At 47.3% G+C, this 27,264-nt stretch overlaps 1 protein-coding gene across 6 annotated transcripts in view; it reads right to left on the reverse strand.

Moving 5' to 3' along the window:
* Nucleotides 1-7,025: 7,025 nt before the first annotated feature.
* Prdm15 (PR/SET domain 15) overlaps nucleotides 7,026-27,264 on the reverse strand; it is an 83,955-nt gene continuing 63,716 nt past the window's right edge. For all 6 annotated transcript variants that reach the window (XM_076549320.1, XM_076549319.1, XM_076549318.1 and 3 more), the window contains exons 12-24: nucleotides 25,788-25,955; nucleotides 24,376-24,470; nucleotides 21,551-21,682; nucleotides 20,532-20,666; nucleotides 19,837-20,000; nucleotides 19,134-19,213; nucleotides 18,327-18,446; nucleotides 16,172-16,303; nucleotides 12,616-12,699; nucleotides 12,108-12,283; nucleotides 10,315-10,395; nucleotides 8,571-8,780; nucleotides 7,026-7,630 (exon numbers count right to left, since the gene is read on the reverse strand). In XM_076549320.1, the coding sequence (XP_076405435.1) occupies nucleotides 7,151-7,630; nucleotides 8,571-8,780; nucleotides 10,315-10,395; nucleotides 12,108-12,283; nucleotides 12,616-12,699; nucleotides 16,172-16,303; nucleotides 18,327-18,446; nucleotides 19,134-19,213; nucleotides 19,837-20,000; nucleotides 20,532-20,666; nucleotides 21,551-21,682; nucleotides 24,376-24,470; nucleotides 25,788-25,955 (2,057 nt within the window). In that variant the 3' untranslated portion in view covers nucleotides 7,026-7,150. The remainder of the gene's footprint in view (nucleotides 7,631-8,570; nucleotides 8,781-10,314; nucleotides 10,396-12,107; nucleotides 12,284-12,615; nucleotides 12,700-16,171; nucleotides 16,304-18,326; nucleotides 18,447-19,133; nucleotides 19,214-19,836; nucleotides 20,001-20,531; nucleotides 20,667-21,550; nucleotides 21,683-24,375; nucleotides 24,471-25,787; nucleotides 25,956-27,264) is intronic.

Consider the following 27,264-nt stretch of genomic DNA (forward strand, 5'->3'; position numbering starts at 1 on the left):
TCCCAATGCTTGTGTAGCTTAAGGAAGAGAGAAACATTTGTTTTAAGGTCTAAGGTTTTAGTATTAATGCATCATGAACTAGTTTATTCTGACTAGAACAGGCTGTACAAGAATTAAATAAGACAGAGGCTAGAAAGATGGCTCAGTGGTTAAGAGCACTGGTTGCCCTCACAAAGGACCTGGGTTCAGTTCCCAGAACCCACTTGGTGGCACACAACCATCTGTAACACCAGTTCCAGAGGATTCAATGCCCTCTTCTGGCCTCCATGGGCTCTGCATAGTACACAGATGTACATGAATGCTGTGGTGGTTTGAAAGAAAATGGCCCCCAAAGGGATTGGCACTATTAGGAGGTGTGGCCTTGTTGAAGGAACTGTGTCACTGTGGGGGCAGGCTTTTTTGCTTAAGCTTCACTCAGTGTGACAGTCAGTCTACTTCCTGTTGCCTGCAAGATGTAGGACTCTCAGCTCCAACACCACATCTGCTTGCAGGCCACCATGCTCCCCATCATGATGATAATGGGCTGAACCTCTGAAACTGTAAGAGAGCCACCACAATTAAATGTTTTCTTGATAAGAGTCGCTGTGGTCATGGTGTCTCTTCACAGCAATAAAAACCCTAACTAGGGCTGGAGAGATGGCTCAGCAGTTAAGAGCACTGGCTGCTCTTCCAGAGGTCCTGAGTTCAAATCCTGACAAACATATGGTGGCTCACAACCATCTATAGTGGATCTGATACCCTCTTATGGCATAAAGTCATACATGCAGATAAAATACACACACACACACACACACACACACACACACACACACACACACACATCTTTAAAAAAAAATAAAAACCCTAACTAAGACACAGGCAAAACATCCATACACATAAAATAAAAATAAATCTTAAAAAAAAATGCTGGGCATGGTGGCGCACGCCTTTAGCACTCAGGAGGCAGAGGCAGGTGAATCTGAGTTGAGGTCAGCCTGGTCCACACACAGAGAAACCCAGTCTCAAAACAAAAAACAAAACAACAACAACAACAAAACCTCAAACCCCCCAAAACAAAACACACTGGGCTAGGTAGGCTTAGGGGAATGTTGAGAAAGTAAGGAAATAGAGTCCTTCTCTCTTTTTGAAGCTTATGGAAGGGCAGGAATAAAACACATAAACAGATTAGCTAGGAAGTACTCACTGACTGCCAGTCTCAAGTGCTATGAAGAAAAACAGGCCATTGTCTGAGTGGGAAATGAGAACTTCTAGAAGATTCCTGTGAGAGGTATTTGAGCCATGATCTGAGAGGCACATAGGCATTAACTGAGGAGAGGGGTAAGGACCAGAACTCAGTGTGGACAGTGGGTTCAAAACTAGAACAGCCTGAGACCACTAGTGGGAGGAAAGCAGGCAGGTCCTGAGCACCCTGGGCCATGAAGAGGCACTGGTGACATTCAGAGGTCACCTGGCATCCAGAATGTCAGCAGACACACTCTGAACACATCCAGAGCCTTTTTTCACAATCTTGGGTCTGGGGGGATCTGGTGGGCCCACAGAGGATGCTGGGCTTGGTTGTAGGTGCTACAGTGGAACACAATCTTTTTGAGTGCCACTAACAGCACAGTGATAAGTGTCTGGGGAAGGATGAGGAACTTGATGGCTTTCTGGAAGTGAGAGCTAAAGATGTAAACTAGAGGAACATGGAAGGATGGGTAAATCTGGCCATTTTCAAAACCACTCAAGATGTCATGTAGGAAGTAGGTCTTGGTCTGAGATGATGCTAGGAGCTAAGCTGTACATTGAATGAACAATGGGCCACCACTGCTGAGTGTGAGGACAGTGGAGAGGGCTAGGTCTGTGTGGGAAGACTGTGACCATGAGTTAGATTAAGTCATCTTGATCATGCTTTGAGACACTGGGTGGAGATGGATTAGTGTTTAATCCAACAAGAAACAGCAAAACACAGATTCCAGACTTCCTGTGACTGCAATATCCCTGGTGGATCTACATCACAATGTTCTACCCATGGTATATTCTAGAAGATAGCTCCTAGCCTGGCCAGCAGCTCCACTTCCTTCTGGAAGAGAAGAGCTTATCTGGGAGTTAAGCTCCAGGATTCATATAAGTGAACAACAGCCAGTGTTGGGACAGACCTGAATCCCACCTATGAGAAACAAGCTACACTCAGCAGGAAGCAGTTCTTGGGTTTCCAGCCTCCCTTTTCCTCAAGAAGCCTCTGTAGACACAGGTGGGTCTATGCTGTGGCAAAAGGTACTCTCACCCATGTGTTTGTGGAAGGAGCAAGCATGTCAGGAAGGAGCAAGCTGCTGGGAACTCCTATGTCTCCAGGGTTTTGGGAATGCTAGCAGCCTGTACCCAGATACCTTAGGTCTCAGGAGAGTCAGTCCCTGAAAGATGAATGGGATGCAAGGCTTGTTCCAGCCAGATCAGTGCGTTCATTTTAACCTGTCACTCTAGATCTTGGGTGCCTTTGATATTGATGCACTCACATCACACAGAAACATGTGAGAGAAGCCAATGGCCCAGTTGGTTCTTTCTTTGGGATCTTGTTTTTACTGTATATGGAAAATTAATAGATAATAACTTGGCTTATGCACGTAAAGATTGGTATATTAAGTGTCCCCCCAACAGCTAAAGTCTGGCCACATAGCACTTGGAGGCTTCTGCAGCCACAGTCCAAGGGGATACACCTTGAACTGAGAGCAGAACTTAGCATCATTCATGTGCTGCTGGTTTTAAACTGGTGCAAAACTCCAGTTTACACCAAAGTTCTAGAGGACAGCCTGCGAGCCAGGCAATATATAGCAGGACTGTGTTTCCTTCATGGAGTTCCCAAGCTAGAAATCTGTGAAGGTGAAGCCTCAGTTCCAATGGAGAGCCCTGGATGTTAGAGATTCCAAGAAAACAAGACATCTTCCCAGAAGACCCACAGGTACTGACTGGGCGAAGCTGGTGCTGCAGAGTAGAAGTGGGAGCTGCTTTAGCCACTGGCAGATATGATGTCCACTTAAGCCCCAGATGCTAGATGTGGGGGTACAGAGTCTAACGTTTACCCTGTTGGGTTTGGTATGTCCCTGCTATCCTCCCAGGTTACTCTGTGCTATTGCGGGATATCTGTACACTGTGTGAAGGTGTATTGCTGAGATTGGTGTAATAAAAAGTTCAAAGGCCAATAACTAGGCAGCAGGTATAGGGGAGACCTCCAGGTAGATAAAGAAGGAGGAGGAATCTAGGCATGTGAGAGAGATGCCAGGAGACATGGAAGAAGCAGGATGGGCTGTACATGACAAAATGTAGATTAATTTAAGTTATAAGAGCTAGTCAAAAACAAGCCTAAGCTAAGGCCAAGCTTTCAGAATTAATAATGGATCTCTGTGTCATTATTTTGGGGCTGGCTGGTGGGACAGAGAAAGACTTGTTACACTGTACCTTTATTCTCTCATATCTAAGAGGTTGCCCTGAACCTCAGTAGCCACTTTCCAACAGTGAAGTTGTGAAGATCCGAGACTCTTATAGTTGAATGTAGCTGCATTTATGATGTAGCCGAGAGTTTATGGGGACCAGGGACACAAATGTTATGGTTCAAATCTGTAGTCTTCCACACACTCATGGGAAATACTGTCATAAGTTCTTGACACTACAGATGGAGCTGCTCCAACCACCCAACCTTCTCTGCCAGAGGGACCGTGTCATCTGAAACTGGGAGCCCAGGTAAGCCCTCCTTTAAGTTCTGTCAGGTGTCTTCTGATCATGTGTCTGATAGCAGACTATGTGGTACCTTATGGTACATGCAAAGTTTGCAGGCTTGGACCCAGAGATAAGTGCTCCTATTAAGGTTAAATAAGTCTTACCGGCAGGAGAGCTAGCTGCTATCAGATATTAAGATATGTGAAATGTAGTCCTGGTGGTTCAGCTCCTTAGAGGACTGATAACAAAGGTGTTTCATCACTTTAAAAGAACTCCTAGCTGGACATGGTGAATGCCTGTAATTATAGTACTTGGGAGGCACCAACAGGGAGATTGGAGGTTCAGAGTTTAAAGCCAGTCTGGGCTACATGAGACCTTGTCTCAAAACAAACATAAAACCTACAGGGACAAATTAGAACACACCATCTAATACTTGATCAGTATCAGTAAGGGACCATCTGAGACCATAAGCCCACAGAAAAGCTTTGCCAAGTACTACCTGCTGCCCATTCTCTGACCTCAGCTTTACAAAGAAGCCCATATGAACTTTCTCTGTTGCCCTCTGTAGCTCTTGGGGAAGTTTCTGACACTCAGTATCTCAGGGTGTTTCAAATGGTCCAAACATACACACCAGGCCTGCAGGGAAATGAGAACATTGCCTACAATAGGAGTTAGAGCCATTCTCAAAGGTTGCCAGGCACAGCTTCATCATGGGCAGGAGAGCAGAGGGCCAGCAATTGAAAAACACAGGTCACAGCACCTTTATTCACTGTCATACAAACAGAGATGACATGAAACACCCTCAGAGTTGCAGAACGTTCTTCACAACCCTCAAAACCTATGGAGGTCACAGGTACTGCCTCTGCCTTTGTATACCAAACGAGACCGGTGTGAAGGAGGAAATCTGCCTTCCGTGACGGGGCATTCTCCAGAGGGCTTCCGGGCCAGACACAGAGTTTTCATGGCACAGACCCTTTTCCTGAGAACATCTCACTTACTAATGTCATCCTAGAGGGTGGAGCCCTGTGCTACAACTGTGAGATTCATCCTGTCATGACATGTGACCCTATAGCATTACCATTCACAAGGTGTAAACAAATTCCCATTATACATTTATTTATGTGAACCAAGACAGTCACAGGGCATGTTGGACACACAGCTGTGCATCTGCCCACCTTAGACTGTTAAAAAAAAAAAAAAGAACACTTCCCACCAATGAACAATGTTTTATGTACGTAGGGCGGCTGGAGTGTGGAGATGTCTTTGATTTACGATCCAGTTTCTATATGTAGAGTAGCTGCAACCATGCTAGGACGACCTGCTTGCCTCCATCAATGACTCTGGTAAGACCATGTGTCACAGACACTTGGGAAGAAAGGCTGGTTTTATCTGAGTTCCTGTTTAAAACAGCAGGAAGTAGATGCCTCTGTGTATTTAAGCAAACAGTGGCAGCAGGAGAGACTACACAGCCTAAGCTCTGTCTTTCAACAGGGTTTGACAGCCTGGCTGGAGGCATAAAAATACATCTTTAAAAAATAAAAATGTGATTTCAAAAGCTTTTATTTCATAGGGAAGAGAATAAAAGTCAAATGCTAGTAAATGTCTGACTGAGCTCAATGGTCGTTTGGGCTCAGCTCGTTCATCTTTGAGAGGCTGTAAAGGCAAAACGGAATTGTGACTGAATTTTTAAAAAAATAGTATAGGAACTACGGATTGCCCACTGCTTCCATGGTTTCCTGGACTAGTTAATTTATTTGGAGAATGAAGGCAATATTTTAGAAAACAATTCACCTTTAGCCCAAGTTCATCTGATAAGGGTACTGTGTACAAAGCAGTTAATTATACACATAAATAACATAAAATAACTGTCATAAACTAAGAAGTCCAAGACTCTTCTACCACACCAACAACTGAGAGGTGAGACTGGCCTGTGTGGATGTAGAGGGTGTGGGCCAGGTAACCCACAGACCAGTAGGACCCATCTGAGTGCATCTTCCTTAGACTCCAACTGTGTAACACAAGCTCCAGCTCCTTCTCAAAGCTTGTTCTCTGGAATGAGGTGCTGAGAAAGTGCCACCTTGTCTGACACCAGGCTGACTGCAGCTTTCTTTGCCCATTGCTGGTTAGCTGCCAGGGTCTCTGCAGGGTGGCTGCCCACATCCGGCTACATCCAGGAAACACGGGACCAAGGACAAAGTAAGGCAAGTTCATCTTCAAGTTCTTCTTCTTTTGTATGACATTAAAAACTGATGAGAAGAGCAAGACCACACAGCAAGACTCTCCTGTCACCTTGCCTCTTTGTGTCCCTGTGCTGGGACTGTAGACACCATGATGGCAGTCCGGCCTGTTGCCACTGGGATGGTACAAGTATGTGCTGCCATGTCCCCCCAGCTGGGTGTGGCCAGCTTGCCTGCACTGTCATGGTGACCACTTCTGCTCTCACCCCACCCACACCTCTCTGGGTTTCCTTAAATCACTAGCTACACTTCACTCCTGTAGAGCTGAACTCCTCCACTTCGTAGGAAATTGGTCTTCAGACACAACCACCTTTTGGAATTAAGGCTTACACAGAAAGAAAACATGGGTTCACTCCCCATTCTCCACTCAGGGGTGTGGCTAAGCTGCACCGTAATACATGTGTTTGGATGGCAGAGTCCTGAGGTGGCTGTGGAGGAGCATTGGGATTCGAGCATGAGGGCTTACTCTGCACACAACTGTGTGTGCCCTCACGCAAGGCACCTGTGCACAAGACAGGGACCAACACCCTACAGTGCAAACGACTTTATCATATTAAAATAAATCAATATTGGCCACAAGAGGGCCATAATACATAACGTGGTTATGAAATAAAATGAACAAACTGTTCATAAAATCAATCTACGGATGTTCCCAAGATGCCTTTTGCGCCTGATCTAGGGGCCTCCCATGAGGTTCATGATACTTCTCATACGAGGCCTCAGGCCACAGCCCTGTGACAAACAAACTGTGACTTCAGAGGAAGAGTTACTTGACTTCTGTCTCCCTGCTTGTGAATCCAGGAGCAAGGAGAAACCTGGGTTTGCTTCTGTGTGCTGCCTGAGAAGGCTAGCCATGTTTCAGTGTCGTTACTGGAGTGCTAAAGAAAACAGATCAAATCTCCCTGGTTCTTGGGATATCACACCTGCTTCTAGGAACCTGCTATCTGTGTCCCTGAGCCCCATGACAATTACAGACCTCTGAGGGTGACACTGTGGTCTGGCCAGACTGCACCACCTTGGGGAAGCACATGGTGGCACTCCACGGAGTGCCTTAAGCTCCTGCCTGTCAAAGGCCATGGCACCAGCTAAGCTGGTAACTTTGCAATGCTAACCCAACCTCAGTGATCCTGCCATGTGTATACTCTTCCTGTTTGGTACCCAGCAAATAAACCTCAAGGCCTCAGAGCCCTCCCTGCAGCTCAGCCAGCTCTGCAGCCGCATTATCAGTAGCTGTACATCTGCTGCTGTTCGTTCTGTACCTGGGGTTGCACTGTCTGCTGTGGGGCTGCAGGAGCTTGTGGTGGCGGCTGCAGCACGTCCGTCTGGGGCACAGCCCGCCATGTGAGCGGGTGCTGCTCGCTGAGCTGGCTCCCCAGGGGCGTGATGGAGTTCACCAGTGTAGTGAGGTTGATGAAGTGGGCCACGGACTGCGGGTTTGAGGCTTCTGGCTGTGGGTGGATCTGGACATCATTCTGGCGGTTATGCAACATGGCGGAGCCACTGACAGTGTCAAAGGTCACAGTCAGGATGGAGTTATCCAGCTGTAGCTGGCGTTCAGGGTTGGTAAGGTGTCCAACAGCCACTGGCTGTAGATTGGTAAACTGAGTCCCAGCTGCAGTGGTGATGGGGGTCACGGTGATGTTGGTCAGGCCGACAGAGCTTGATGGAGTAGTCACACTGGGGTCCCCTAGGGTCACCACCACCTGCAAGAGTCACATGGAGAAAAGAGACAATGAATTATTTCTGCAAAAAGGAGAAAGGCAGAACCTCCCCAAGCACCCTCCTACCGGAGGCCACAGTCTGTGCTGGAACTGCATGCTCAGGCAGAGGAGTGAGAGCCAAGCCTCCACTGGGGAAAGCAGAACACAGTGTCCTTGGAGAATTATACCAGCAGAAAAGAGAAAGGAAATACGGACATTCTCACAGGCAATGCTGAGATGGAAAATCAAATGAATGTCACTGGCCAGAAAAAGAGTGAAGTATGTCCAGAGATGGGGAAGTGCTCGCCACTGATTCATGAGACCCTGAATGCTATTCCCAGTATCAATGTAAAGCCAATGTAAAGCCAGGTGCAGCAGGAGAGACAGACAGATCACAACACACACATGAGTAAAGCAAGCCTGAAAAGCAGGAAGCCAACCCTTTATCTTCATCCACCCTCTGACCTGCCTGTCTTGTGGCCTGTGAAAACCCTGTGTAGCTATGGAGGCAGCCACGGCTGCAGCTTCCTCAAACCTAGTGCTGAAAGGCAAGACAGATGCAAGCAGGTTTACTGCAGAATCATCATCTCCAAAAAACGAAACACACACACGGAAGAAGTGAGGTCTCAAATGGCAAAGTGATATAAGATAAGCAAAGCAGAGACCACAGAGAGAAGCCAGCTCAGTGGCTGATGCTTGTCCAGGTCCTGTTCCTTAGCAGGCCCCTTGGGGCACCCAATTGATAACCATGTCTCAGTCTCTCACTGCTAAAGTGTCACACTGTTATTAACAATGGCATGCGTAATCTGGAGGTCACAGTTGGCACAGCTTGCGTGAGACAATGCCTACATGGAAAGCGAGGGTGAATGACAGGACTCAAGTCCAGAGGAGCTGCCCCTGCAGAGGTGGCTGTCCTCTGATATACACAAAGGCACCAACCAACCTGTTGGATACTCTGCACAGCAGAATTTGTCTCATCACCCACACTGCCTGTGAACTCTGGCTCCTTTTCAGGGTACTCGCTGAAGGTGGTGTCCTCGGGCACTGGAGCCCCTGCCTCCTCCTCCGGCTTCTGCTTTCTCTTGTGGCTGCGCTTGGCAGCCTTCCCATGCTTGCCTTCTGCCAGCCCCTCCTGCTCCAGGCCCAGTGCAGGCTGTGAGGAGATGGGTGTCAGTAACCACAGGGCAGCGGGTCACATCTGGATGGGGGCCAGGGCATCATTCACTGCCTAGACACACCCACAGGGCGTCAAGCTGCCACAGGAAATAGCTACTTTGTGTTCAAATAGAAACATTGTTAAATGAGAAATATTTCCCTCAAGGAAAGCGCTTTTAGCCACTATCCACAGCAGGAACAACATTGGATGAGAACTCTTGATTAAAACTATGCAGGCATTTTCTGCCCCTCTCTGTTCAGGCTTATCCTTTCCCTCACACAGCTCTGAGAGTGTCAGCAAGATGGGCTGCGGCCCACACAGATGGAGGTCAGGGCACGGTGGCTGTAGGGCTCTCTGTCCTGTCAGTGGTACTCTCGGTGCCCCTGTGAGGTTCTGGGGGCACACAAACCTACCAGGAGCTGGTCAGAGTAGGGAGATGGAGAGACTTCCTTTCCTGCCCTCACCTATGAATTGTCAGGCACATAAACGGCTCACAGAAGGGCTAGATGTGGATTCTATCCTTTCATTCCATAAGCCACCTGTTCTCATGGGACACTCATCAGCACAAGCCAAAGCACTCAGGTACAGATGTTCTCTTTGTGATTAAAAATAAAAGTGTCATAAAAATATTGAGTACATCCAGGTATGATGGTGCACACCTGGGATTTTAGCATTTGAGAGGTAGAGGCAGGAGGATCAGAAGTTCAAGGCTAGCCTTGGCAACATGGCAGGCTCAAGATCAACCTGGACTACATGAGATCATGTCTCAAAAAAAAAATACTGGTAAAAGTTCCTTTAAGAGCTAGGTTTGGCCTGGTGTGGTGGTGCACACTTATAATCCCAGTACTGGGGAGGGAGAGGCAGGTGGAGCTCTGTGAGTTCAAGGCCAGTGTGGACTACGTAGAGTTCCAGGCTAGCCAAGTATACATAGTGAGGCCCTGTCTAAAAAGAAAAAAAAAATCTAGGTTTGCCTAATATAGTAAAGTTTAATTTTGCTTAAGATAATTTAATCATAATAAAAATTTCTAGGACTGATCAGTTAAGAATCTTTTTTACATCTGTTTTATGTGTATGAATGTCACTTGCATCTATGTATGTGCAACGCATACGTGCATCGTGTATGTGCCTGGTGCCCACAGATGTCAGAAGAGGGTATTGGATTCCCTAGAACTAGGGTTTCAGATAGCTGTGAGCCACCATATGGTTGCTGAGAACTGAACCCAGTCCTTTGAAAGAGTAACAAATTGAGCCACCTCTCCAGCCCCCCCAAACTACCTATTTTCTTAAGACACATACACCAGCATCTGAATATTGAATTCATAGATTCTACAACAAAACTAAGACATAGTCTAGAAAGCTCCAGGAGGAAGGCCTAACAAATCTCAGTGAGACTATGCTGATGTGTACAGCACAGTCAATGGTATGTCTGGAGCCTGCTCCTATATATGGTCTGTTCCCTCAGGGTTCACTTGGTATGTGAGATCTGCTCCCCTCACACTCCAGCCCTGCAGGTACGCTCTGTGCTGCTTACCTGGACAATGCCAATGGAGGAGGCATCAATGGTGGTGGTCTCAGGGATGTGGTCCAGATCATCAATCCGCACAGCAAGGACCTGAAAGGGGCAGAGGGCAGTGAGTAGGGTCGCTGTGCCCACCCAATGGCTGCCCTGACTATGTCCTAGGAATCTAAACTCACTGTGCAAGGGCCACTGCTGCAGGGAACTAGCAGCTAGCTGACAAACTCACCTCTGCTCTGACTCCTAGCCTCCGTTCTGACTTTGAAACTACTTCTAGAAATGTTCTCTAGGGTTCCCCCAACCCTGGTCTCTGACCCCCATCTCAAACCTCTACAGTGTTTTCTAGCCTGGTGGGAACACCTGGTACCCGTCTGCTAACTTGTGGCTCCTATCCTTAGATGGAGGCTACTTCCTGCTTCTGTGGCCTCCATGACATGTGCTCTAGTGAGGTATCAGTGTACCTTCTGTCATGACAGGGAGCTGAGGAAGCTAAGACACAGAGCAGTAACTGTTTGATAAGAAACCACCAATGGAGGTTTTTGTGGGCCAAACACTGTGCCCGTTAGCCTAATGCATACAGCTATGTGCATGTCAGCTTTGTGACAAAGCAAGAGCCTAGTCATGCCTTTCCTTTATCTGCCCCACTCACAAGGGTCCTTAGCAACACTCACTCCATGACCTGCCCTATGAGCCCACATGGCCTCCCACCAGCCCCAGTGTCCTATCCATGGCAAGCAACACTAGTCAGCTGCTTACACTCATTGCGTATCTCATAACTGGTGACTAAGTCCTACAGAAGGCAGCAGACACAGACAGGGAGGGATATGGATACACTGGAAAGGTGTAAGAAAGGTGATCTGCCAAAGACACCTGGTGTAGAGAAGCTGCAAGCCTGGGGAAGGCTCTGACCTTACCCCAACATTCCTTAAATTTGTTGCTCAGCGGAAGAAAGCAAAGTGGAAAAATGTACACTATTCATGAGGGTGGCAGGGAGCTCCATCTTTGAACCTCTAGACAAAAGCCCATTCTGGGCCCTTTTCTGAACCATGCTTGAGCCAAGAGAACACTAATGGGCCTCTGAGGACTGTGTCTCCTGATCGAATCAGCACTTCAGAGACCCACAGGAAAGCAGAAGTCTTCCTGGTGTTTCTTAAACCTATATGTATTTCTTCCATCATGAATTCTCTTTCCCTAGACACTGGGTTTTCTCACTGAATGGTTGTCACAGCTGATACTAAGTCTGTATCTGTTAAAGGGGATAAAGCTCACAAACATGTTCGTTTACAGTTGCCTTTTTTTTTTTTTTAAACCCACAGAAATCCCAACAGCTTCCCTGCTCAGATCTAGCAATATTTTGGGTACAACTTCTTTTGTGACTTTCATGCTCAGAAAGTATCTCTTCTTCTTAGGGGTCTAGTAACTTTATTAATCTAGTTTTGTTGTGAGAAGAAGGTGGCTGGGCTGGGGCTCAGTTGACTGAGTGCTTGCCTAGCATGCATGAGGGCTTCAAGAATCAGCCCCACATAAAACTGGGTGTGGTAGTACATGCCTGCAATCCCAGCACTCAGAGAAGTTCAAAATCATCCTCAGATACATAGTGAGTTCTAGGCCAGTCTGGGCTACACATGATCTTGTCTCAGGAAGAAAAAAAAAGATGATACAATTCAGACATAAGACCAGGGCTCAATCTTAAACTCACATTGCATGAGGACAAAGGGGTCTCAGAGCAGAGTAGGCACCCCAAGCCCACAATGGGGCCAGGCCATGCATGCTATGGGGAGATGTGAATGAGCCCCCACCAGGCTAACCTCAGGGTGCTTGCGCCGCATGTGTCTGCTCATGGAGGCCCGGGTGGACACCTTGGTGCCACATAGCTGGCAGCTCTGTGCTTCCACCTTGTCATGGGTGAGCTGGACATGTTTCTGCAGCATGTACTCCGTGACGTACTTCTTGTCACACACGGAACAAGTCCACTGCTTGCCCACTTCTCACACACAAGTGGGGTAGAAAAGAGAAATGTAAGTCAACAGAGAGCCATCAACGCTTCAGTCACCTCTCAAGCCAAGCACCTGCCATACTCTGTGCTCCTCTAGACAGCCATCATCTGGTCAGACCAGTCGGACACCAGTGCTCAAGACTAGCAGGAACAACTGACCTTTGTCCTTGAAGAACGGATGCTGGAAAGGCACAGTGGGGTTTAGAGGCCAAGGGGCTGCCTCAAACCAAGAGTCCTATTCTGCAAGTGTTTGTGAAACAGAGCAGGTGCTCCCATTCCTGCATATTCGGACAGCTGAACCATCCTTGGGACTCAGTTACCTGTGTGGATGAGCTTGTGGGTCTCCATTGTGTTCCTCTCGCTGAATGTCTTCCCACACAACTCGCACATGAAGTCTTTTATTCCTGCAGGAAAAGTCATGTTGGATATCACATACTTGGTGAGTTTTCAGTTTACATATATAGAGGATGTCTCATGCTCCAGGATTTGTAGCACCTCAGAGGAATGGTAAATTGTCAGAAAACAACAACAACAACAACCAAAAAACAAAAACAGCATTTATTCCCAAATTTACCCAGAAAACTGTGGCCTCAAAAACTTAGTCCTTTATATGACACTTCATATTTTTAAAAGTGAAGAGATTTGGGAAGGTCCAAGAACACAGATGTAGAGAAGAGAGCCCAGGGGTGGAGACAGCAACAGTTTCTCTTAGCAGGATAACTCACCTATACCCCTACTTAGCTTCAAAAGGCCTTGGGTAGCTTCTGAGACATGCATTAAGAGATTAAACAGCAAGAGAAAGTCAGGACCCAAGACAAGAATGGGAATGTCTCCATGAGAGACAGCAGAGCTGCTGTGGTCACACAGAGCACCAGGGATTGTTTTCACTATCTACCAGCACATCCACAGGATGAGCAAGATCAAGCAGAATCCATCCCAGGATGCAAGGATGGTTCAATCTAAGCAAATTGGCAAATGTGATATGACATAGCAACAGAATGAAGGGCCAAAATATCAGCACAGAATCTCATGATCATCTCAAACAGATGGAGAAAAAGCATCTGATAAAATAAAATGTTAACAAACCAGGTGCAGAAGAATCATACCTCATCATGAGGTTATGCATGGCAAACGCAGTGCCAGCACTGTGCCAAAAGGGAGACACTGAAGCAAGCTCCACTATAATCTGAAAGGAGACAAGGTGTTGATTCCCAGACTTATAGTCAAGATAGCACCTTAAGTTTTAGCATGGCCGTTAGGCAAGAGAGGAACAAAAAACAAGCATGCAGGAAGAGTGGAAGTCAAATCATCCCTATTTGTACACAGCATGTCTCCATGTGGGAAAGCCTGAAGACTCCACTAAGATCTTCTGAACTGGTAAAGAATTAGAATTACATAACACACACACACACACACACACACACACACACACACACACACACACGACCACACAAAACTGCACATACAAAGACCTGAAGGCTGAGGATATGGCTCAGTGAGCAGAGTGCTCACCTGGCATGCATAAAGCCCTGGGTCTGACCCTGTGTACTACATAAACCAGGTGTGGTAGTGCACACCTGTAATCCAGCACTCAGATCACAGAGACAGGAGGATTCAGAAGTTCCAGGTCATCCTTAGTTACACAATGAGTTCAAGGCCAGCCTCTGAGGTGTGTGTGGGGGGAACAAAGATATGTATATATATATATACACATAAACACACATATACACACACATCAACAATATTTATCTGCTGGGCAAGAAATCATGAAAACATGTATTATCTACATGTAGGAAAATGTTATGCAGCCTGTCATTTTATACAGTTAAAAAAAAAATCCTGAGAGTCAGTAGGGAAGTTCAGGTTGGACTTTTAGCAGATGCTTCTGAAGAGAAGAATTTCCATATTCAGGACAGGGATTCTGTGCTCAGTAGTTCAGAGTCTTCAGATACACAACAGATCATGACAAAAGATGTGCAATCTCTCATTGACACACACTGGATTCATCATAAATTTACCAAATTAAGACTTTTAAATCAAGTCTTTCAAGCCGAAGATCCAAAAAGTATGGTGGGGACCCCTGGCACCCACATAAACTACACACGGTTACCAGAATAATTAGTATAAAAAAGGTGTCCATATTGGGGAAAAGATACAATCAAGATGCTGGGACTAGTGAAAGAGCACATCCCTCAAGTTCATAAGAACATCCCTTTAGGTAATACTAAATTTAAAGTGGTCAAACACCTGAGAAGAGTCTAGTCCCTAGAGCTGCCACAGGGATTTCCAACAGACAGAAGATGTCCATCCCGTGCCTTAGGAGCCCTGGAGTGTTAGAGTACTGGCTGCTGAAGCTTGTGGATCATGTTGCAAAGCCTGATGCCACCACAGCTTCGATTACAAAATACAAGTCATTTTTATTTAAAAGGAAGTCTTTTCATTAAAGTATAGTTTGTTTTTTGGTTTTTCGAGACAGAGTTTCTCTGTGTATCCCTGGTTGTCCTTGAACTCACTCTATAGACCAGGCTGTCCTCAAACTCACAGATATCCACCTGCCCTTACTCTCAAGTGCTGGGAATAAAGGTGTGTGCCACCACTGACTAGCTTAAAGTATATTTTAAAGCCACTGATGACACCAAATACTGGAGAGATGTTCCTTATTCATGGACTGTAAGAATGAATACTGTTAAAATGTTGACACAAAGTGATTTACAGATTCAGTGCAATATACCAATTACTTCTTCACAAAACCAGAAAAGCAATCCTGAAGTTTGTGGGGAAGCCTGGCAGACATAGCAGAAGTGACCTGGAACAAAATGCACAGAGCTGCAGGTACTCATGCCTGGTTTCAAGACACTACCAGAATCACAGGTACAAAACCACAATGGTGCTAGCATTAGAAACAAACACATACATCCACGGAACAGATCCTAAAATAAAGTCATGCATGTACAGTCAACTGAATCTCAACAAAGGTGTAAGGAAAACTAGATGTCTACATTCAGAAGCTTCAAACTTGACCCTTATCTCTACAAAAATCAACTTAGAATGGGTCAAAGATTAAATATCTTTGGAACTAAAAGAAAACTTAGGAGAAACACTTCAAGACATTGGTAGAGCAATGACTATGTGAGATGAACCTTGAAGCCCAGGAAACAAAAACAAAACTACACATCAAACCATGAGACTTCTCCAGAGCAAAGGAAACAGCTCTCAGAGCAAAGAGACAACAGACAGAATGGGAGAAGACTCTCATCAGCCAGTCATCTGACAGAAGGTTAATACGAACAATGTATAATGAGCCAAAACTTTAGAAACAAGCAATGCAAGCTAAAAACCAGAAATGATCAGAATAGACACATATATGTGAAAAATGCTCACTACCATCAGCCAGCAATGAACTGAAAACCAACACTCTAATGAGGAGCCATCTCACCCTAGTTATAATAGCTATTATTAAAAGTGAAGAAAAAAAGAAAGAAAGAAAGAAAATGCTGGGCAGTGGTGGCTCATGCCTTTAATCCTAGCACTCAGGAGGGAGGTAGATCTCTGTGAGTTCAAGGCCAGCCTGGTCTATAGAGTTCTAGGACAGCCAGGGCTATAGAGTGAAACTCTGTCTTGAAAACTAAAACCAAACCAAACCAAACCAAAACAACAACAAACCACTTAAGAGATGTGAAAAAAAAAGATCTCACACTGGTGGTGGGATGGGTTTGTGATCCTTTGCAGACATGGGGTGCCCCAGTAAGTGGCTATGATTTCCAGGCATCCAGCCAAAAACATTGGCAAATGCATGAAAAGGTGCCTGTACAGACCTTCAGCACTCACTCTAGGGCCATTGGTTTGCAGACCAGGCAGAAGAGAGACAGGACACACCTGTGTGCCGCTTGTAGTGCTTGAGCATGTTGACCTTCTGGGCAAACTTGCGGTGGCATTCTTTGCACTCATACTCCTTGATGCCCTTGTGCAGCTTCATGTGGTGGCGCAGTGCATGCTTGGTCTTCATGCCTACAGGAAGCAGATCAGCATGAGTGCCAGACTGCCCAAAACCTGCCCCAGGGCATCTGTGTTCCAATCCACTCCCCTGAAGCTCCCATCTGAACCCAGTGGGCACAATTTCCATAGACACAGAATGGGCTTGGGAGAAATAGGCTGTGGCCTCACCTCAGAGGGTCCCACTCCACCAGATGAAGTACCCACAAAGTTAACACCTCAGGAGGCCACTAGAGATTCACTGTGACATTAAGATGCAGTGTGTCAACAACAGCACCCAAGATGATGCAGTGAGATGTACAGGAGGACTAGGGCTTCTTGTCTCTCTTTGATGACATAAATGTTAACTAAAATGAGGACACCAGATCTACATTTAATTAATTTTTTTAAAAAGTCATTCTTGCCAGGCGGTGGTGGCACACGCCTTTAGTCCTAGTGTTCAGGAGGCAGAGACAGATGGATCTCTGTGAGTTTGAGGCCAGCCTGGTCTAAAAAGTTCCAGGACAGCCAGAATTACACAAAGAAACCCTGTTTCAAACAACAACAACAACAACAAAAACAAACAGAAAAAGCCATTCTTTAAAAAAAATATTCTTTCGTGTGTGTGTGTGTGTGTGTGTGTGTGTGTGTGTGTGTGTGTGTGTGTGTGTGTAACATGCAAAGTCAAAGGACAACTCTCCAGAGTCAGTCCTTGCCACCTTGCAGGATACAGGGATCAAACTAAGGTCATCACGCCCATGTGCAAGCGCCTTGACCGTTCATGCCACCTTGTCAGACCACTAATGACTTTTAACTTGTTGCTGCCAATCTTAGGCATTGAAACAATCCAAAGCCATGACTACACTTAGGATGAGGAAAGTGGGGAAGCATCCTTAGGAGCCAAGGCCCAGCTGGGTGAGTGCAGGCAGGGTGCAGTCCTTAGACCACCCCACCCCCAGCAAGACAAGACAGCGGTGCTGCCACACTGGGTGGGAGCAGTGGGCTCAGAGCCCACTCCTGGCTCCGGCCTCAGCCGGACAATAGCCCACCCAGTCCCATTTTGTCACTACTCACCTTCACCTATCTCAGTGTGAAGAGCTGACTTCAGGCAACCCAGTTGCGCCACAGGGCTAGTCAAGTCAGAGACAGCAGAGGGCACACAAGTGTCACCCTGAGTCTCCTGTCTGTCAGTCCCTGGCTGGGTAAAGTGCCAGTCCTTTCTGACTATGGAAGAGCAATTTTACCTTAATTTCTCCCTCCTCCCAACCCTCCAATTAAAAATGTCATACAGCCCCCACCACCCAGGAACAAAAACCACAGGTGATGAGAGATCCAGCCAAAGCTTGACCCCCTAGCAGACTATTCTTTAGGTAACTGGCCTATTCTTGATCTGTATTTCTTACAAAGGACTGAAGTTAGTTGGTACAAACCTCACCCTTGTAGTTCTAACACCTATTCATGGCCTCATTTATTCATTCCCATAACTGCTATGATCTCACTATTTATGTGCCAGGCATTAGACACCAGGTGGTATGCTAGACAGAGCCCTCTGGCTTCATGGGACTTCTGTTCTAAGTGAGACTAGGTAATGAGAGAATCCACATAGTATGTGGAAAGAGAAGGGAAAGACAGGCAGAACTAGGCAGGAAGAGGCTTGGTGAGAGAGGTTGTATGCAAGGCCATCCTTGGTTACACATCAAGCAGGAGGCCAGTCTGGGCTACACGGATGCTGTCTCAAACAACAGAACTTGAAACATCCAGCTTTTCCTGTAGGCTATAGAGGTGTCTTTATGGATAATTTTGTGATTCATGATGTGATTTTGAGAAAGATGGTTTCCTGTGCCTAGGACCCTGGCCCCCCTTTGCCCAGAAGAACCATGGTTCCTAGCAGCTACCCACTGTCGTGGGCACAGACTATGTCTAGGTTCAGGTCTACAATTTTAGTGATCATAAGCAAGCTAGATGATGGCTGAACATGCTCTAGTGGCCTGGGATGTCCCATGGCTCCAGAGATACCCTGTGTCTCTGAGACCTCCTGGGGCTCCAGGTACATACTCACCTTTCCCGCACTCGGCACACAGGTACTCTCGGATGTTGTCATGCACACGCATGTGCTCTTTCAGCATGTCTTTCCTGGCAAAGGACTTCCCACACTGCTCACAGGCATGGCTTTTCACACCTGTAAACAAACACAGCAGTGCCTTGTAGCTGGAGAGCTTCTCTCCAGCTCCCGCCAAGCCCACAGCCCACTTATAAAATAAACATACAGACTCTTATATTATTTAAACTGTTTGGCCTAATGGCTCAGGCTTCTAGCTATTTAGTTCTTACATCTTAAATTAACCCATTTTTATAAATCTATACCTTGCCACATGGCTTGTGGCTTACCAGTATCTTACATGTTGGTACTCATGGCGGCAGCTGGCAGCGTCTCCTGACTCAGCCTGTTTCCAGAATTCTCTTCTCTGCTTGTCCCGCCTATACTTCCTGCCTGGCTACTGGCCAATCAGCATTTTATTTATACAGAGCGATATACACAGCACTGGGGCTGGGCAGGACTGGAGAAAACTTCAGCTACAGTGCCTGAAAGCCTTAGCCCACAAGACATCTCAGAAAATGGTCTCAGCTCAGTGACACTGTGAGCTGCCTTTTCAACATGCTCCACGGGAGTCTCTGGCATGAGAAGGCCCTGAGAACCTGGAGTGGACACAGGTGGATGGGAAGGGATGTGCTGCAAGTATCAGGGGAGGCCAGGGTGAAAGCTGGAGAAACGGGGCTGCAGTGTGAGGAGCCAGGGAGAGTGATGCAGGAATCCTGCTGCTGGGCAGGTGAGTTGGCACCATACGTCACTGCAGGAGCACGTTACCTGTGTGGATGAGTTTGTGGCGCTCCAAGTTCCCGATGCTGTTGAAGATCCGCCCACAGATCTCACAGGGATGAATATACCTGAAAGTAGAGACAAACCTCAGGAGCCCCACCAGGGGGCTCATCACCTGAGGGGCTCATCCACTGTGAAGCCTTTGTCTACTCTGAGGGTCTGCTCAGCTGTGAAGGGCATGTGTAAAAAGCTCCACTGTCCATGGAGGTGAGGCAAGAAGATGTGATGTGTCTCAGCTTTTCTGTAATGGGCTGAACTCTGTCCCTCACATTGCTTCTGCAGTCCTAGCCCAGAATGTGGCTATATGTGGAGACAGGCATTTACAGAGCAGATTGAGGTAAAATGAGGTCATCACGGTGACCCCAGATAAGAGATAGAATCATGTACTGAAGGCTGAGCCTATGAGGGCACAGAAGATGCCATTGTTAGTCAAGGAGAGTTTAGGAGGAACCAACCCCTTTGACATGGGGCAGCATTAACAAAACCCAGCTACAGAGGAAAGGCTGTGCTGGTTTGTCAAGTAAGCCAACACACTTTAGAATCCTGTAAGGCAAACAATTAGGGTGAAAAATGGGGCCTAGGAGGCTGGTGCCCCAATATCTGGCATACGATGACTCAGTGATTGTGAATTGCTAGGCTAACACTATGGCTTTACAGAGTCCCTCTCTTCCTTACAGCCTTGAAGTCTTACTTCTGCACGTTGGGATCAGGCAGGTTCTCTCGGTGGATGACCATGTGGGCATGGTAGGTGGCCTTGAGTGCAAAGCGCCGGTGGCAGATGCTGCAGCCATGACCCTTCTCCTTGTGCACCTCCATGATGTGCTTCAGGTATTCCTTCCCACGGCCAAAGGTGAGCTATAAGCACACAGGGGTGGAGGCTGCTGACTCACTGCCATCTCTGGGCAACTTTGTTAGACTTGGATTGGCCAGACACAATTGGCATGGTCAGTTGTGCATGGGGTGGGGTGGGGGGCGATGACTATGGTACAGAAGCTTGCCACTTACAGGACAGGCTTCTGGAAACTCAGGTCATGAGCTGCTTGGAAATCAACTGTCCTTCCTGAGAGCATGCACCCTGCCTTGTGAAGCATGGACCAGCTTCAGGTTGGATGGGGCAAGGCATACCAGTCTGAGGCTAGTGAAGCTACTTAGGCCAGTTGCCAGGACACAAACCCCACCCCAGTCAGCAGTCTGCTTATGTGCACACCAAGCCACAAGCGGGTTCTGATGGGTGTGAGAGCCCACGGTAAACATCCCTAAGCTCAAGTGATATGGGACAACCTTCTTTAGTGGAGGAAATGGACAAACAGTGCTGTAGGTTCCCCACAGCTCCATGGTCCCAATCCCCTCCCCTGCCGCTGTGCTTACAGGTGGGGTGCTGAGTACCTGGCACCTCTTGCAGCTGTATTTGTGAGGCTCGGAGTCTGCACTCTCATCAGAGTTGTCATCGTTCTCCTCTGAGGAGATCCCAATCTTGCCGATGAACTCTTCCCGCTGGTGGTCATCCATTAGTGCAATGTCCTGCAGAACAACCACAAACCCAGCCTTTAATGCAGTACGCTGGATCTCTGGTCAGTACTTTCGGGGAATCAGTTGTTTGCCTAGTGAGCTATATCTATGTCCCTTTGGATGGCACTGGGCTTGCCATCCTGTGGTCCTGGCACTTACCAGCTCTCAGGGTCATTATGCTACCTGCCTAGCAAAATCCCACCTATGCCCAGGAGAGTCCTGGAGGATATCCCAGGCTGCTGCAGCACTGCTCCGGACTGGGCCTTTGACTCAGGTGCTTCTTCCATCTGTCCTCACACCCAGTTTTCTCTGCCCTGGGGCTACTGCACAGCTCTTCTTTTCCCTAAAGGCAGGAAGGCAGCAGAGTGCCACCCTCCTTACACCTATTCTCCTAGGAAAGGTACAGAAAAGAGTAATCTGTCAGGCCCCGCACTGGGAGATTCTATCTGGGCCCTACAGCTGGACAAACAGGTGTGACAGTGGAAGTCTGTATGAAGAGCCTACCAGTACCATGATGACAACTACGGAAGGCCGGGGTGGCAATGTGAATGCCAAAACCTCACCTAAGGTAACAGTGTGAGGGAGTAAGCCCTTGGGGAATGAAGAGGTCTGACAGTGGGGCACCGTGAGTAGAATTAGAGCCTTTAAAAGACAGACCCCAAAGACATTCCCATCCTTCCACCACATGAGAACACAGCACGAAGGTGATGTGTGAATGAGGAAGCCCTCAACACAATGAACATTCCAGCACCTTCATCTTAACTTCCAGCTCCAGAACTGTGAAATAGAGTCTGTTGTTGGTGAATGCCTCATCTATGTGTTTTGTCAGAGCATAAAAACTAACACAGACACTGGGTGTGCCAGGTCACTGAGTGTCACCTGTGGGAGACCTGTACCTTGAAGTGGACGTGGATATGGTCCCTGAGCACGTCCACTCGGAAGAACTTGCGCCCACAGATCTCGCAGGTGTACTTCTTGTCACCGTGGGTCAGCAGATGCTTGTTCATGTTGCTCCGGCAAGAGAACACCTGGGGACAGGGACCCAGTACAGCGAGGGTTAGGCTATTGGACATACACAGGAGCCAATCCCTGTGGCCCCCAGGCCTAGGACATCTAGCAAGTTCTTCTAGACTTATGGTGATCTATCTTTCTTTCTTTCTTTCTTTCTTTCTTTCTTTCTTTCTTTCTTTCTTTCTTTCTTTCTTTCTTTCTTTCTTTCTTTCTTTCTTTCCTTCCTCCCTCCCTCCCTCCCTCCCTCCCTCCCTCCCTCCCTCCCTCCCTTCCTCCCTCCTTTCTCTCTCTCTCTCTCTCTCTCTCTCTCTCTCTCTCTCTCTCTCTCTCTCTCTTTTCCTTTTTTTTTTTTGGAGACAGGGTTTCTCTGTGTAACCATTCTGGGTGTCCTGGAACTTATTCTATATACCAGGCTGGCCTTGAACTCAAGATACCCACCTGTCTAAACTTATGGTGATTTAGACATCCATTCAAACCACAGGACAGGACTCTGTTTTTAGTCTCTGCTGCAATGGGAGCACAGCAGAGTGCTTATGCTGAGTTCAACAGCTCAGTGGCACAGAGCCTGCTTGGGAGCCATGCAGATATACCTACAAGTTTCTTAAAGCAGATACCAAAAAAGACACTCAACCCAGTTTGAGTACTGTTTCATGTTGTTTTCTATTTCCAGCCTAAAGGGATGGATGAGGATTCATTCAAGCATCCACACCAGTCCTCCCCTGAGCTGGGGCTGGGAACATGGGGTCTACAAGGCAGATATGCAACCATCACCAGGGTCCCAGGAGCCCCACTGACACGGAGCATCCAATAGCAGGACTTTCCTCAGATGAGGTGCGCTGGGACCTACTTGTCTATGGCCATGGCTCCATCTCCTTGTCCCTGCATTATCTGGCCCCCAAATCTATAGTTTAAGGTCAAAGGCCCCACATGGATTCACTGCTCTCCGGATCCACAGGCTTTGGTTGCTCTGTGGGTTCAAAGAAACCAAGAAACATCATGGAAGCAGAGCTTGTCACTTCCTTTTGAAAGCACCGTTGAATCTGGCAGTGTGGCCACACGTTCCCAATCAGGAGTAGACAGCCATGTGGGGCTGGGTTCCCCAGTGTGGTGGTGCCCTGGTGCCAACGCTACTCTGTGCCAATAGCTCCCATGTGTAGCTGTGATAGGCTCAGCTGTAGCCCCTCCTCTAAGCAACACCAGAGGCTGCTTGGGTCACACACACAGGAGCCTCTCAAGAATTTGTATACCGGCCGGGCGTTGGTGGCGCACGCCTTTAATCCCAGCACTCGGGAGGCAGAGCCAGGCGGATCTCTGTGAGTTCGAGGCCAGCCTGGGCTACCAAGTGAGTTCCAGGAAAGGCGCAAAGCTACATAGAGAAACCCTGTCTCGAAAAACCAAAAAAAAAAAAAAAAAAAAAAAAAAAAAAAAGAATCTGTATACCTAGTGTACACTTGCACAGAGAACCCTTTCTAGAACCTGCATCCTCAGCATGTGCTCTGTGCAGTAAGGGACATGACTTCTGGTCCTCTGGGGATACAGCTAGTACTTCCAATTGAGTCTAATGAACAAGCAATGGCATTTTCAGTTAAGAAGTGGTGTTCATGTGTGAAGAATGGGACAATGTGTATGTGGCAGCCAGGACAGGGGCTGGGAGCCCCAGATGCCTACACCACAGGCATGGCTAAGGCCAGGGTAGATCACGTGGAGACACTGGTACAATAGCACAGGCTGTCTAGGCAAGAACTTAACCTTAATCACCATGGGGTGGGCTACTCCTAACTTAGAAAATACTACCTGGTCACTGAGCAGGGGTGGCTGGCATGGACAGGCTAAAGCCCCAGAGTATCTTGCCCCTTCAAATGTGAATATGAGAACAAGGTCCAGACACTCATGAGGACAACATGTTCTATAGAGTGGAAAGGACAAAAAAAAAAAAAAAAAAAAAAAAATTCTCCGCAGATTTACTGGAAACCCATCCCAGGTTGCAGAGACCAAAATGCCAAATGTGTAACCTTCAGTTAAAAACAAGTGATGAACACTGGGAGTCCCGGACACTGTTGCCCTAGAAGGTGAGTCTAACCTGCTGACACTTAGACATGGTTATTGTCTACAGAGTTCACACCTAAGAACTGCACAGTAGAACTGAAAGCCAAAAACAAACCTTTGTGCTGGTTAGCTCTCTGGTCAATTTGACATAAGTTAGAGTCATCTCTGAGAAGGGAACATCAGCTGAGAAATAGCTCCATCAGACTGACTTGTAGGCAAGACTGTGGGGGCATTTTCTTGATAATTACTGATGAAAGGGCCCAGCTCACTGTGGTGGTCCTGGGTGCTATAATAAAGCAAGCCGAGCAAGACATGGAGGTAAGCCAGTAAGCAGTCATCGTTCATGGCCTCCACTTCAGCTCCTGTCTCCAGTTCTGATTGAGTTCCTGCCCTGACCTCCCTTCATGATGGACTCGAAGCAACTCTTTCCCCTTCAAGTTGCTTTTGGTCACAATTTACCACAGCAACAGAAACCTAACTAGGACATGTGTTATCCCTTAATGTATGATTTTGTATTGGGCTGCATTCACAGCTATCTGGGGGTGGAAGGAGACTGCAGGCTGTGGGCTGGGCATGTCTATAAGTTCCTTGTTTGCAGCTCTGAGCTTGAGCTTAGAGAGTGGGGATCTGCCATCCAACACCAACAGCAACTGCAGAACATTACCTTGCCACACACTGGGCATCCAGAAGGTTCTTTCTTGTAACGAACCAGGCTTTCCCCACTGGCCTCCAAGTCTTCTCTCTTCACTCGCCGCACACCTGAAATTCCAGACCAGACAGTAAGTGTGAGGCCACACGGTACAGGTCAGATCCCAGAACTGACTGGGAACTATGCTGAAAGTATTGTGGAACCAGATATACAAGAGGCTGATACGGGGTTGCTTGAGCTCATGAGCAACACAGCAAGACTCATCTGGCCAGGCAGTGCTGGTCTAACCCTGAGCCCGGTCTACAAAGTGAGTTTCAGGACAGCCAGAGCTGTTACACAGAGAAACCCTATCTCGAAAAAAACAAACACCAAAAAAAAAAAAAACAAACCCCAAAACAACAACAACAACAAAACCCCAAAACTAAACAACTCCATCTAACCAACCAACCAAACAAACAAACAAATAAAATATGTGAGTGGTATACCTAGTCCACCCAGGTTCATCACAGAAAGCAGTGGCTTCCAGCAGGGCCCAGAGCATTCTTGGTTCTGAGCAACTGATCTGTGTTGGGCCTGAAGGAACCCCATGGCAAGGTCATGTCCAACTATGACACTGACCTCAAGAGGAACAATTATTACCACCACTATTGCAAGCAGGAGAACTAAGGTGCAGTGATTTGCCCATGGTTCTCGGAGGCTGGGTGGGGCCCAGAGTACACTTCTAAGGATCTCATGGGACCATGCTGTAGGTCTTTACAAACTGACAGGGAACCAAAGGGCAAGGGAAAGCTAAGTGTAGGAACTTACAAGGGATGTGACCTGATCTTGTTTTCACAAACTCATGCGCATGTATCTGGCAGTTACGCTTTCCACACAGTCTGAATTCATTCTGTAAATGGTATTTTCAAACACTACCAAAGAGTGTTTATGTCAGTGAGTGCTGCTGACAAAGGGGTTGTGACTCTTAGTGGGGAAAATAAGGATCGCCTTAATCAGAATGCTGACTTTAACCTCTGTTCCACTTCTAATTCTACCCTTGTGGCTGTCACACGTGTGTGGAGAGCTGACTCTACTGGGTCTTTTTCTGACCTCACATACTGTGTAAACTGATGGTTACCAACCACACTTCCCACCAGCATAGACCACTCCATTTACATGGCTGAGCCTGCTTATACACGACACCATATTGGCCTTTCCTACATTCCATCACACTAACATTCTTCATAGTATTAAAAAGTTCTCTAAAGAAATACTTTCAAATAACTGCCTAACAGCCAACACTCAGAGCAGTCTAGCTGCATTTATTTATTCCCCACTGTTCCAAGCACTTCCCTCTGCTCATGGCACTGTTAACACCATCCTAGAACCCCAGGATTAAGAAGAGGGTCACCAGGTCAGAAGGAAGGCATTCCAGACCCCAGGCTCACCATCCAGGTGCCGCCTCTGGTGGTCCAGCATGACATCCTTGCGGTAGAACATCTTACTGCAGACCTCACAGGCAAATTTCTTGTCCCCATGTTTCTTCTTGTGCTTGGAGAGGTTGCTGTTGGTGGAGAAGAATCTGAAACACATCTCACATTGGAACGTCTTGTCATCTGTCCAGAGAGTAAACAAACACACATGTGTGGTAAATCACCCCTGACCAGGCTCCAGCATGTGTGCCTCAGCAGGGTGAAAAGAGGAGTCCAACAGGAGAAGAGCAGGGCACCGTGCTCAGAGCTCATCAGCTGTGTCCTCAGCTAGACATACAAATATGCACTGGTGTGCCAGCTCTCCTCACTGGGCAAAGCTGCCTGAACAGCTCTCTAGGCTCCTCTCCCTCTATCTGTATGCACTACAAGCTTCCTCAGACCCAGGGATGCCCTCCTTGTGTTCTCCAGCACAGTGCCATTGGCTGGCTTGCCTCTTCTCTGTCCATTACCTCTTATAGCATCCCCTACGCAACACTCCCAATTTCTCTACCTTCCACAAAAGAGGTCTAGGCCTCCCTTAGTGGACACACACTTCATACATATTCAACAACACAAGCACATGCCCCCCCCCCCCATTCACTCAACACATACTCCATAAATACACATGCACATGTATGCATACACATGCATACACACCACATTCAAACCCATCTCCACCCCTATTCAACAAACAGCACACAAATACACATGCTCACATTGCAAGAAGTTAGCACCCCTCCATCCTGGAAGGCAGCTAGGCAAGTTGTAGTTCTTGCCTCTGAAAATCTACTCTACCATCTACCCCGTCCTCTGCTTGGTGTCTGCAGTCCCTGCACCACATCCACTGGGTACCTTGCCTCTTTGTGGGCCAGCTCTCAAAATCACATGCTCTTTACTGAATCATGGATGTTGATGTATATGATAGCAAGGGACAAGTGTGTCATTACTTCTCTCAGAAGCAAAGGCCCCTAGGTCAGAACACCTCTAGACTCAGCAAATGTTTTCCTATAAAGCCCTTAGTCTACATAGCCACTGTCTACCACACACCTACCACTGGTTCTCCTGTCTGTGGGGAGAGGTCCCTACAGATACCTTGGGACCCCACTTATCAGGCATTCATTGTTAACATCTGAGCAAGTCATTCTGCTTGGGAGCTGCCTAGAACCAGGGAAGTGTTACATCCCAGGACTCCATACCGGATTCTAACCTTGACCCCAGTCAGTTGTGATAACCAAGATGTGGCTGAGAAGCCAATGCTCCTTGAAGTAGAGGTCCACTAGTAGGATTACTGAAGTGAGGCCCTATGGCTGCAGGAAGCTTCTAGCTTCACTCAGGAGACTATATATGTAGCCAGCTAGAGGTCAACCCACCTAAACCTGAAGAAAATCAGCCATCTATATCTCTTCCTGCCAGGGGAACAAAGACACAAGGCAGGGCTATGTGCCTGGCCTCT

The sequence above is a fragment of the Peromyscus maniculatus genome, chromosome 12, assembly GCF_049852395.1.
Source record: "Peromyscus maniculatus bairdii isolate BWxNUB_F1_BW_parent chromosome 12, HU_Pman_BW_mat_3.1, whole genome shotgun sequence".
Classification (NCBI taxonomy): Eukaryota; Metazoa; Chordata; class Mammalia; order Rodentia; family Cricetidae; genus Peromyscus; species Peromyscus maniculatus.